We start from the raw sequence: 12,875 nt of genomic DNA, 5'->3' as shown, positions 1-12,875 counted from the left end.
TTCTGTGACATCAAAGGGGATTTAACTGCCTCAGTATAATTCCAAGATTGTTCTAATGCCTTACTTAAGCTAATGAGAGTCCAAGAGATCAAAATTGGCTCCTGCTTTTGCTGCCTGAGTCTCTTCAACACAGTGGTCCCATCTGCACTGTAGCACCTCCTCTCATCATCTCTCTTTCATCAGATTGCCACTTTTAATCAGTAATTCCAGTGGTATTGTACTAGCAAGAAAATAACCTTCCTCCATTCAAAAGGATGTGGAATCCATCACTAATAACCTCCTAGAGTTATTAGTCCTGATCAGAAGTGCTGCCTGAGCTCTGCTAACACTTTTTGAATGACCTAGGGCGCTGGTGACTCATGGCCAATATATTCTGTATCACAACAATCATTGGGAGGACTCCCTGGGACACATTTTAAGTGATTTGGAATGTTTTTTAATAGAGGAGTGAGAGAAGAAAATAGGAGGCTGAGCAGAGAGGTTTTGTGAGAAACAAGGGGGAGGAAAGACATTGTGCAGCAGTCTATTTCTAAAAGAAATCTTCCTTAGCAGCTTCTTATTGCAGCTTTAAGAATTAAATGGGCCTTTTTTAACAATTTTTTTGTTTTATTTCTTACAGTCTGTGTGAGATTCTTCCCATGCTGTTCAGTGGACATCACAAAATTTCCAGGCAAAATTTGGTGGAGGCTGCGAAAGACCTGCTACAGAATTGTTGAGCACAACTGGTTTGAAACGTTCATCATCTTCATGATCCTGCTGAGCAGTGGAGCCCTGGTAAAGGGGACAGCATTTCCTAACTGGTTAAAAGTGGTTAAAAGTGGACATAGGTCTCCAGTATACCCATATATATATATACCCATATATATATATATATATATATATATATATACCCATATATATTCAGTTTAGCTTTCTCTAAGATCTCATGAACCCTTAGTGGTCATCCCTCAAAGCAAAGCATTTAGTCTGGGGTTAAAACAGGTTGTCAGCTTTTTTGCTTTCACCTGCCTTTATCATTGTGGAACTTTCTTCTGCTGTGACATAAAATTCTGACTTGCACACGTTTTGAAAAGAAAATCCTTGAGGAAGTCTGTGTGAGGAAGTTTGTCAGCATTGCTTCAACATCCCATAGCTGCTTTTCCATGAGAGTTCCCATCTGGAGACTTGCAGTTTTGCTCCAGGGGTGGCTTTGTTTATTTCATTTCTTTTCTTCTCTTTTTTTTTTAGCACATTCTGTAACTAGCAAATCAAAATTATAAAAGACACCAAGGGCACTGAATCAGTGCTACCCATGGAGCTAGTGGGTGCCTGTATTCGTGTTTACAGCTCAGGTTAACACTCAGCACCTTCCCTGCACAGGTCCTGTTTGTGTCCTGTTCGTGTGGGCATTGGTTGGTCCTTGCCCAGGACTCTGATAGGGGATCTTCTGCTCCTGAGATCCCACTGCATTCTGGAATCATGTACACTGTCAGCCCTGTGTTATTCACAGGGATGCATTTATATTTCTCTTCTACATGTCAGGAATGTCACTGGAACTGGTGTGGTTTCTCCCAGGTTTTTTCCCTGACCTAGAGCAGAGATGTGTATCAAGAGTTCTCCAGGCTTCAGTCTGGTGGTCACTGGTCATCTCCTTTGTAATGGAGTAAGGCATACACTTATTAAACTTGCAGGCAGTGCCATGTTTGGAAAGGTCATCCATGCATTTCCAGAGGCCAGGATTAACATCAGCCAAATGGGTGAATCTGCCTTAAGTAGTAAGGCAAACATCATCTTAGAAAGTTGCCTGCTTCACCTCACCAGGAATAATCACAGGCAGAAAGGTGTGATGAAGGATGGCTCTAAGCGAGCAGATTGACTAAAAAGAACTGGAGAGGGAGCAGGCAACAGAATAAACTCCATCACAACCCTGCACAAAAGCCCAACACCCCACTGGGCTGTATAAATTATCCTGTTCTTCCACTCCAGTTGGCATCAAGGAGGCCTCAGCTGGAGCACTGGCTTCAGCTCTGGGCACTGCACTTTGGGAGAGACATGGGCTAATTGAAGAAACTCCACAGAAGAGCAACACAAATTATCAGTGGCCTAAAAAAAAGAGGAAAACACTGAAGTACTGGGTTTATGTAGCTCAAAGAAAGTCTCTGAAGGGAGAGAGGAAGGTGGAAATACATAAATGTTGATGCAAAAAAGGAAAGAAATGGACAGTTCTCCTTGTCCACCAGGGATGGGCTGAAATGTCAACCAGGAAATTTTATTTTATTTTATTATAAAAAATAAGAGGCTGAAAAACTTGGGTAAATAGTAGGCTTCTGAAAATTGTCACAGCTTTGCTGAAATGAATGGACTCTGACAGTTTTTGCACCAGCTTGAGCATCAGAATGTTAATTTTTGAGCACATTTTAGAGGGAGAATGTCACTTGCTATAATGTGCTTTAGATGAATACACTTCCTTACATATGTAATTAAAAGTGCCTTAGATAACTGAAGACTGCAACATAAAGCTCATTTAATTTAAATTGCATGCATTCATTTAGTTTTTGCGACTTTCAATTTAGGCAATGCAGTTCTGTATAAGGGCAAATTATCCTGCATTTTCTCACATATCAGCAGTGCTTCAGTATTTGGACTGGAGATGTTGGAGGCAACACACAAATTTTTTTTCCTGTTATTCTGGGTCTCTCTCTTCCAAAAATTGAGCTCATCTGGCTGTACCCCTGGGACACCCTAAATTCTTAAGGGAGAAGAGCTATATATACCTTTAAGCCAATATTTATATATATGTGGTTAAACCATCAAAATATATCTTTAGCTTACTGAAGAAGATCCAAAAACCTTTCTTAAGATTATAAGCCATAAGCACCCAAACTGGAAGCCTACTTTTTAACAGTAATTTTGGATTACACTGCAGGTATCCTGCTTAACTCATTTTTAACACACAAGGCAAAGAAAAAAAAAAAACCAACAACCTTTTTGATGTTTTATATGGCAGAGGTTTCATCCATTGTCACCATGAAAAAATGCAAAGCACCAGAATTTTGTCATTTGGGTAATATCCACGGCTTGTCCAGAAGTACAGAAGTGTACAGGTAGCACATTTTTCATCCCTTAATAAGCTGCTTCCTGACACCCAGCATGCTTTTAGCAGACAAAACACAATGTACTTTTGGACAAGTTAGTAGAAAGCAGGGAGAGCAAAGGAAGGAGAGGAGGAAAGCACTTTAAATGGTTTGCTGTTATTTTTGCAGTAATTGCAAAGTACAGCAAGTCATCTGACAAAGTGAGTGAGCCCCTACGAGAAGTGATAAACTCCAATCTGTGCATTGTTTTCAGGCTTTCTCCAACAGCTCTTTCACACCCTTGAAATATCATTTTTGAAGGCAAGATAGGAGACAGGGTTGGAGCGAAAACGTCACCCCAAAGTGTGGGGACGAATGGACAAGCTTTGGCACAGGCTGCCAAAGCTTTCTTGTCAGTTTAATTACTGTTCCCTGGCAGGCAAAAGAGCAGTGTGACTGCCTGAGTGACAAGTACCACACTTCTTGTATCTCCAGGCACTGGGTGTTTGCTAACTTTCTGAAGCTTCTCAGAAAGTAGCTACAGATCTGGAAATATGTAAATGCAGATAATTCAGATGATTAGCACAGAACCTCTCAAATTATGTTTCTTACTGCCAAGTGCTCTGGGTCACATGATGGGATGAGAGTAATATGTCACAGCTTGGGTTATCCAGGTTACAGGGACTTGGGAGCAGCTTGTGTAACAGCAGTGGCAAAAGTAGCTGGGGAAGCTGACCATAATTCAGCTTAGAAGCCCCAAAACAGGCTGAATATTGGCAAACCTGACACCAGGATCCTGCCTTTTGTTTGACTTGCATTATAAAATGAAGGCTAAATTATGAGACATCTTTATTTTCTTTCTTTTGGGAGGCATATTGGTTTAGATCTTAAATATTTTAAAGGGGTTATTCAGTGGCTCGTATTTGATACAGATACTGAAACTCTTTTCATAATGCTCTGCATGAGATTAGTTGAAGAGACAGATGAGATGGGGAGATAGATACCTTGACCTTTAAAACATTATTGTTCTGCTAAGTGAATAATAATGAGCATTTCTTGAGGCAGAGAGCTGTAGCCACCTGAAATGTGATGGCTGAACAGAAGCCAGGGAACTCCAGTACTCCATAACACAGGCAGGTTAATAACCCAATTTGTCATCATTAGCAATAAGATCTATTTGTCTAAATGCAAGGGTCATATTCTGCCTCCTAAATATAGACATCCCGTGCCCTGGGACATCTGAGGTGCCTGGGCAGTGTTGGCACAGCCAGCAGGAGATGAGGCAGGATGAACCTGGGTACTTTGGGGTGGCACTCTGCTCCTGGATTCACACTCCAAGTTCAGGGTGCAGGAGTCCTTCCTACACTCAAAGGATACCCAGCCAGTGCAGCCAGTAGAGGCTGAAGAGAGATAGCCAAGGCTGTGTCCGCTGTAGGGGAAAGCTGAACAGACCTCTCTTAGGTCAGGGAGAGACCTTTTTTTACTTTCCAACTTACCCTTTTTAACTGTAATATTAAAACATATCAGAAATCACAGACTGTACTTGATATTTTATCAAATATGGAGCTGCAGTGAAACACCTATGCTTTCCAACAGGGCTCAGGAGCAGTTATTAACCAGTCCTTTGTACTTCCAGGCCTTTGAAGATATTTACCTTGAAGATCGAAAAAACATAAAAACCATGCTGGAATATGCTGACAAAGTATTCACTTACATCTTCGTCTTAGAGATGCTCCTCAAGTGGGTGGCTTATGGCTTCAAGAAGTATTTCACCAACGCCTGGTGCTGGCTGGACTTCCTCATTGTAGATGTGAGTATCATTTTGGGGCTACAACGCTTCTTGTGTTGGATTTTGAGCTGGGGGGGAAAGGGCTGTTAAGCTTGGCAGCATCTGTGAAATGACAGCTGTCACTCTGACTGTGAGCATCAACCCTGGGCAGGGCTCAGAGGAGGCTTGGATGTGTAACTGTGCATCCCCAGGACCCAGAGCAAACGGGAACTCCTTCGGTAGTGATGTAGATGTGTCACCCTGCTCATCTGAGTCACATCCCCTTCCCATCCCCAGGAATTCTCCCTTTCTTTCAGCATTTGACATCTCATTCCACACTCCCAGCTAGCACAAGGTCCAGTTACCTCAGCCTGCTCTGCACATGACCTGGGCACGCAGGTTTTCAGCAGATTAGAGGAGCTGTCCTTGGCAGAGCTCCCCAGCAGGGCTGCCAGCAGTGAGTAACAGTACGTTCAGTACTGGCTCCCAAATATTTACCAGTGCAGGATCCTGAAGAAGGTGTAAAAAGTCCTCTTGGCAAAGTGTCTGCACTACTACAAAACATTGCAAAATACTCCAAATCCTTGAAATACCGCTACACTTACTTCTCCTAATTTAAGGATAATCCTTAAAAGTTGTAACAAAAGGAATCTCACGCTCCAGGAGTGTTGCTAGTACCAGATCTGGCTCTCCAGAGATTCACTTTGAATTGATGTGGGATCTGCCAAATTTGGGAAAAGTCAGCAACACCACGTCTTCCAGATGAAGTCTAACATTTCATCTCAGTGTATCAATGAGGAGGCAATTATCTCCCTGAGGCCATTTCATATTAGCTTTAGGTATTAATGTGGGAGGCTGGCAGAGCTTTGCCATGATTATGTAATTTATTAAACTTCAGAGAAATTATTTTTCTTCATTTTACATCTGAACCTTGACTCGAGGGAAGAGCTGCACTTTCTTTGGCCCCAGCCCAGGAGAGCACTTCAATGGGACAATTTGCTTGTTTGAAGTTATGGACATGTTTAAGTGCACTGCTGGATCAGAGCCTTTGGAGGCTTCTCCAGAGTTTTAATAAATTGATTTATGAAAAGGAAATTCTTTACATAAATTGTAGGTCATAAATTCTTCTTTGCATATATGCTTAGAATCCTTTTAAAGGGAAGGTGCTCATTTTTCTCAGATTAGCTCCAGCAGAAGGGGAAGGCCTGGTTTAATTATTTAACCACAAAATTGGAATCTAGTTCCTAAGTTATAGCCCAGCTCTGAAAACAGTTCTTACTGTGATTTAGGTGACATAGCTTTAGTTTTCTGGTTTCTCCATCTCCAAAACGGGACTAGTAGGACTCACTTAAAGTATTGGATGGGCTTCCAGGAATTTCTTATGGGAGTTACTGTTTCAGTGAGCTTCTGAAGACTAGAAGGGCTGGATGAGGGATGAATGTTGTCACAGCCATAAGCAGAAGTCTTCCTGATGGGAGCAACTGGGTGCAGGATTAATTCACTGAGGCAGTTTGGAACTCAGTTGCAGTTTGAAATTAGTTCCACACTTGTAAAATAACATCTCATTAGCACCAAAGAGAGTAATCCACAAACTAAGCTAAATTCTCTCCTCCGTGTGAAAAACCCCCTTGGAACTGGGGCCACACAGGAATACAAAGTCCAGATGTAAATTAGCTCCATGTTTGCCTTTTAACAGTGGAGTTTAAAATGACAGATTGGAGAAGCAGCCACAGATGGCCTGGGAAAGGGACTTCAGCTTCCCCTGTCACACACCCAAGCACCTGAGGCTTAAAACAAGGGGTACACTGGCCCTGGGACTCCCCTCGTCCCCAGAAAATAAATCCCAGAGCCTTCTTATGGACCCAGAATGTTTTATTTTCTCAACTCACATTTAAATGTTCCACCCACATTTAAATGTTCATTTTGCAAGCTCCCAGTCCAACCAAAAAGTTGCTCCACCCTTGAGTTGTTTTGGTTGTTGACTGACTCTAGGCCATCGCTTGCTCTTCAGGGTTCTCAATAAATAAATCTTTTCCCCTTACACTATTCTTTTCTTAAAAATATTTTCCCAGTGCAGATTATGAGAACCTGGTGCTATATTTTTAGCAGGTTTAACAGATGCTTTACTCCTACCCTATTGCTAACCCTGCCACTCTGAATTGGCACAGTAATTTCCTATAATTTTTCCAGCACACTTTTTATTTCAATTTACATTTTCTTTTTGGTCCTTTGAGAACCAAATCACTGCAACTGAGCTGCAGAAGGGAGTGAATGGGTGAATTAGCTGCTCCAAAAGAAGCAGATGAACCACTTGTCTGATTTTCTCAAATTTATTTGTTTAAAATTATTCACTTAAAAATTCCTGATCTGCAAATTATTCATTAGTGGTTTGGTATCAGTATTCAAAATTCAAGCTGCCATGGTCGATTTTTGATTGGACATGTGAAACCATCTCTCATCTGTGTTTTCTCATTGTACAAATGCAACTCTGAATCTATTTTCTGTTTTGAATAATTCATAAAACCAGCTCAAAATTTGCAAGTATTCACTATTTCTAAATGGGGCTTGAACCCAAAGGGGTTATAAGGATATTACTGCTGAATTTATTTATTTTTTTTATATATCCTCTCTTGTGAAAGACCTTTGACACTGATTTGGGCCAGTGGAACAGCAGAGGCTCCATCTGACAGTTGTGGATTTCTAAAGAAACTTCTGTTTTTCAATGTCTGAACATCAATCCAGTAATCCATAAACTGAGCTATTTTTGCTGGATGTAGAGTCCCTAAAGGATGATCTCTGGCAATGGGCTTCTCAACATCTCCAAGAAGTGTTCTAGTGTAGCAGAGAGTGCTTTCACATGCATTGCAATACAATAATGTCCTATCAACAACTCTGCTATAGATCTCTTTGGGAGGAAAGAGAAAGGGTTAACCAAACCATAAAATGCAGGCTCATTTCAGCTCAGGGCACCTGGGAAAGATACCCTAGATGTCTGCTGAAAGCTGAACCAACAACATCAGCATACAAATTACCCTTCAAAAAATAAGTGTAGTACTAAAAGTAACGCCCTTCTACACTGCAAATATCATCTCTCTGTGCTCATGAGCTGCAGTGGTGGGCACTCAATCCACAGCTCTTTTCACATGAGGGAAAGGCAGATACTGTAGTGTATCTGTGCAGACAGATAGAAGTGTAGACAGACATCAATATCACCATCAGGAATGGCATTTATGAACAATCCTCTTTCCTAGGATGCATGAGCAAGTATTTCCACAAAGAACAGATATTTTCCAAGCATCCATGCAATCAAAACCTCTTTGGACAAAGCAGATTAAGCGAGGAGTCTGGACCTGGCCAGGGATGGAGGCGAGTGGCACCCAAAGTGAATGTTTGTGGGAGCTGCTCCCCACCAGGTCTGTCCTGCAAAAGCAGACAGAGCTGGGCTTTGAAACAAGGAGCAGAGATTCCACCAGCTGTGCACACTGGTGTCATACTTGATGTTCCTTTCAATTGTTTCCTCTGACCTATAAATATTATCTTGAGCTTATCTAGCTTGAGCTTCAGCCAATTAATTCTGAGCTATGTCCCAGTCTCTGCTGACAGCAGATGGATTATTCCATTGCATGGTCAGTTTGGGAAAGACATCAGTCTGGGGCTTAACATCATTCAGAGTCTGGAGGTGTTGCAGTCAACAGCTTCTTCACCCACTGCTCATGCACTGAAGGCAGAGGTGAGAGGCTGGAACCCCAGAGAAGCTGTCACAAGAAAGCTCATGGGAAAGAGGTGTGAACTCCCAACTCATTAGTAAGAAAAGGAAAAAAAGTCACAGACAAGTTTCATTGCCTGTGGCATTCACCAAGAAATCCTCTTAAACCTGGACTAATGTCATCACTCCACAGAAGTCCATTATCACAAATCCATCATCTCTATTGCAGCTTTTCTGTTCAATTTAATTAACCAAACGTTTGTCCCAATCCAGGCTTAGAAAAACACAGCCTGATTGTCATGTTCTGATTTCAGAGATGAGGGTTTCTCCACCAGTTCTTTCTAAGATTATCCTGTCTTTCATGTCTTCACACGTGGAGAAAGCCATTTTCTTAAACAATTGCTTTGTTAGGGGTGCTGGCAGCCTCCTTCCCCTCCAGCCATCTCCAGCAGTGGGTGGTTCTTGCCCTGTGTCCTGCAGCAGGGAGGGGAGAACATCTCTAATTCTCAGGTTTTGCCCTGATACCCCACTAGTTTCTCTCCAGCTGGGTCACCAGGGATGAAGATTGTTCTTTCCATCCCTTTTCCATCTCCCCTTCCATGGAGGAAGGGGCTCCCAAGAGCTTTGCCTAACAGATCTGTCTGCAAAATAGCTCAAGCACGGCTCAGCAATGGATTTGAAGACCAGGCATCTCAAAAGAGTTATTCAACAAATCCAACAGGCAGGATTTTGTAGATGCTTTTATGGAAATGAAGTGATATGTATTTTTTGTCTCCTTAATAACTTTTGTGAGTGGCTCTAACACAGCATGTTTCTGGTGTTTGCCTGGAGCTGCTGAGTTGGTAACTAGAGATCTGTATTCCCCACTGAACAATTTCCCAAATTTCCTGTTTTCTGCCAAATTTCCTGCTTGCTTGTTTGAGATCTGCTCATGGATGTTCAGGCATTAAATGTACCATCGCTTTCCCTGAACACTTAAACAAAAATAAAGGTATTACATTTTCCAAGATAGTTCCTGGAAAGCACTTGCTCTAAAATTTCTGTTTCAAATACTTCACTGTCAGACAACTTAAGAAGCAGCTAATAATCCTTGAATCTGAAATGAGTATTTTAAAAGTCTTTTTATCCCTAGTTAAAATTGAATTGAATTAAATTATGCCCTTGTGTCGGATTGTCTTTAAGTGACAATTAAAAACTTGCTGTGTGAAGTAAATATTGATGGCTTATGATTACTTTAATTGTTTTTTTCCATCTGTATTCCCTGTTGATTAACAAGGTGATTTCTGTTTGCTGTACCAGTAATTACACAATCTGCTGTAATGAGTCGTTCCCAAACAGCACTGAAATCCAATTTGTATTCTTGGGACATTACCCTGGGAGCATGTGAATTTTGTCTAGCTTCTGTTCTGAAAAGCACACATGAGCAGAATGACAAAAATACAGCCAAGGCAAATTAAAGATAATATGTCTTGTCACTTGGAGCAGCATCTTAAGAGAGAACTTATTAGTGTTCTCTGTGAGTTGTCAGAAGTCCATGGGTACCACGGGCTATTATAGCTTCAGAGTTCAGTTTTTGACTAGCTTTTTCCCAGTTCCTTGAAGCAAATGCACATCATGTGGGATTTTTGAAGTTGTCTCAGTGCACATTCTTCTGAGCCTCTCTGATGGCATAAACCCCTAAGATAACCAGTAGGAGGGAAGGCAAGGAGCCCTGTTTTGAAGAGAAAAAAAAAAAAAAAAGAAAAAGACAGAAAGAAGGAAAGAAGGAAAGAGAGAAAATTTTCTTTTAGTACATATTGGCTAATTCAGGATAAGTGAGCAGAAAAAAATCTACACGGAGATAAGTGGTTGTAATGTTTGTTAGCAGGTCAGCCGAGGCTGTAAATCTCCCTTCTGCTGCCCCACACTTAATCTCAACACAGCACATGCAAAAACATCCAAATGTCTGGTCTTATCTTGGTTTGCACCTCATGTTTGTGCCTACATGGATGTTAAAAGGGGAGAACCCAGGCTTTGCCAAGAGGAAGCACAATCTGAGTTTCAGACAAGGCACAGCAGGACAAAACATCCTGCAGCTGTAAGAAAAGGGGTGGAAAATGGAGGTGAGGAGAAAAGTCCACAGTAAGCCTAGTTCACCATCTGCCTGCACCTCACAAAGTGGTTGGGAGATAAATAATTACTGCAAATGCTGAAGAGTTTCAATTACTGAAGCAGATTTTTGACTTTCAAAAGTGCTGTAAAAAACCCATCTCCACACAAATTTTGCTGAGCTAGATTTACCAAAAATTTTTATTTTTCAAAGTTATTTAAAGATGGAGCACTTTTCAATGTCCTTTTTTAGAAGACTATGCTTAAAATGAAAATAATTAATAAAATCCTGGAGTTCTTGCATGCAGCTTGCTTGGCCCTTTCCATCACTGGGAGTGGAGCCACCAAATTCCATTCACAGGGATATTCTCCCTTGCATGGAAAAGCTGAGCTGGGAGGGACACATTGACTGTGTTTAACAGTCCAGAGTCCCACAAACTCTCAAGGGACAGAGGAGGATGAGGGATTGTCCCACAATTCCTCTTCCTGATGACCAGCACCTTTGAAACCCCAACTTGCAGACCAAAAAAACATCCTCCCACCATCCAGAACGGTGAGGAGCAGCTCAAGAGACTCCTCCTGAGGAGGAGGGGAACGGAAGAAATGAAGGGATAGAAGCAGCCTGCAGAGGGACAGGAATTCTTTATTAGTGAGGGAGAGATGAAAGGAATTGGGATGAAACTTGAAAGCTGTGCCTTGGTGGTGTAGAGATTTTATGCAGACCTCCTACCCTGGTGTGGCTGACTTTGGGATGTTTGTGCTGAGGCAAATGAAGATTAATATTCCTACTTTTGTCATGGATCCCTACTTGTACAGTTATCCTTCCTGGCAAAAGTCAGGGATCCTACAATTCTTCAGAGTCCCTCTCCATTCTGGCATATCTAATACAACATGGACATATTCAGTACAATTCAGGATCAATCAGCTTCAAGAACCCAACTAAACTGAGCTGGTTTTCAAGTTAAGACTGTCATGTTTCCCACAAGAATTTGGTATTTTTTCATATTGATTTGGAACTGATTAAATAAATGCTTTAGGGAAACAAGCAAATCCAGAACAACACCTTGAGGAGGCAACACAAACAGGTTTTTCTCTTTTGTTGTTTGTGCTTTTTTTTTTCTTTTTGCTTGCTTGCTTGTTTGGTTTGGTTGGTTTGTTTTGGGGTTTTGGTTTTATTTGGGTTTTGGTTTGGGTTTGGGGCTTTTGTTGGGGTTTTTTATTTGCTTTTGTTATTGTTTTCATTATGTCATTTCTAAGTAGGGTTCATCCTAATCCTGTCCAGAAAGAAACTTGCCTTTACCTCAGCACCTCAACTCCCAGCAGCTGGGATGGAAATGCAGCAGAGTTGATGGGGCTGAGCCCAGGGAAATGTTCTGTCAGTAATCACTGAGTGCACCCCTGGCACGGTAACACTGTCTTCACATAATAAATAATAATCGAGCCCACTCCTGACCACAGCATTCAGCATCAGGGGAGTCCCCTGGGGTGAAACATGAGGTGGCTTTGGAGATCTTTTTAAGGGGAGAATGTCTTTCCTCTCCAGCTGCCCTAAATCCAGACTGTCTCCACACAGCCTCTGGGTGAGGAGCAGAATGCAGGTGATGATGAAGAAATTGTTTTGCTCCAAATCATAACAGAGACACCAGATTTTTAAGGCATCTGCACCTGCACAGCCACTGTGGAGGGAGCCCCTGGGACTTGGCCAAGCTTTGTCTGATCAAGTTATACCAGGTGATCCCCAAAATTCACAGGAATCCCTAGCAGGCTGCCTAGGGAAGTGGTCACAACACCAAGCCTGAGTTTAGTTTAGTTTAGACAATGCTCTCAGGCACAAGGTGTGACTTTTGGGGTGCTCTGTTCAGGGCAAGGAGTTGGACTCCACAATCTCTGTGTGTCCCTTCCAGCTCAGCAGATCCTGTGATTCTGTGATCCCTACCCAGTGCTACTAAACAGGACTTCAAGGTGTGGCAAAGGTGCCTGTTTGCAGTGAAAAGGTGAATTGAGACAAGCTGAAAATCCATTTGTAAATGGTGAGGGGGAGAAAACTGCGGATCGATAAGTCGGTGTGCTGCCTCGCTGGATGAAAGCTCACAGCTGACCCGCCCTCGGAAATTAGCTGAGGTTTAATTCTTGATTCTCAGCCATCTGCCCTGGGAATTGACTGGAGCTGTTAGAAAAGCCTGAGCAGGTGTAGGGGAGGTGACAGATTAAGAGAACAGCAAGACATAAAGAGGTTCTTCTGGAAACCGCCAGGAAGCAA

The 12,875-nt window shown here is 42.0% G+C and overlaps 1 protein-coding gene across 1 annotated transcript in view; it reads left to right on the top strand.

The window, feature by feature from the left end:
- Nucleotides 1-12,875, top strand: part of SCN5A (sodium voltage-gated channel alpha subunit 5) — a 211,812-nt gene that overhangs the window by 170,936 nt on the left and 28,001 nt on the right. The window contains exons 20-21 of the mRNA XM_086866202.1: nucleotides 620-774; nucleotides 4,690-4,863. Of these exons, the coding sequence (XP_086722328.1) occupies nucleotides 620-774; nucleotides 4,690-4,863 (329 nt within the window). The remainder of the gene's footprint in view (nucleotides 1-619; nucleotides 775-4,689; nucleotides 4,864-12,875) is intronic.

This window comes from Cyanistes caeruleus, chromosome 1, assembly GCF_971803275.1.
Source record: "Cyanistes caeruleus chromosome 1, bCyaCae1.hap1.1, whole genome shotgun sequence".
Classification (NCBI taxonomy): Eukaryota; Metazoa; Chordata; class Aves; order Passeriformes; family Paridae; genus Cyanistes; species Cyanistes caeruleus.
This window is presented reverse-complemented; position numbering and strand designations above follow the sequence as displayed.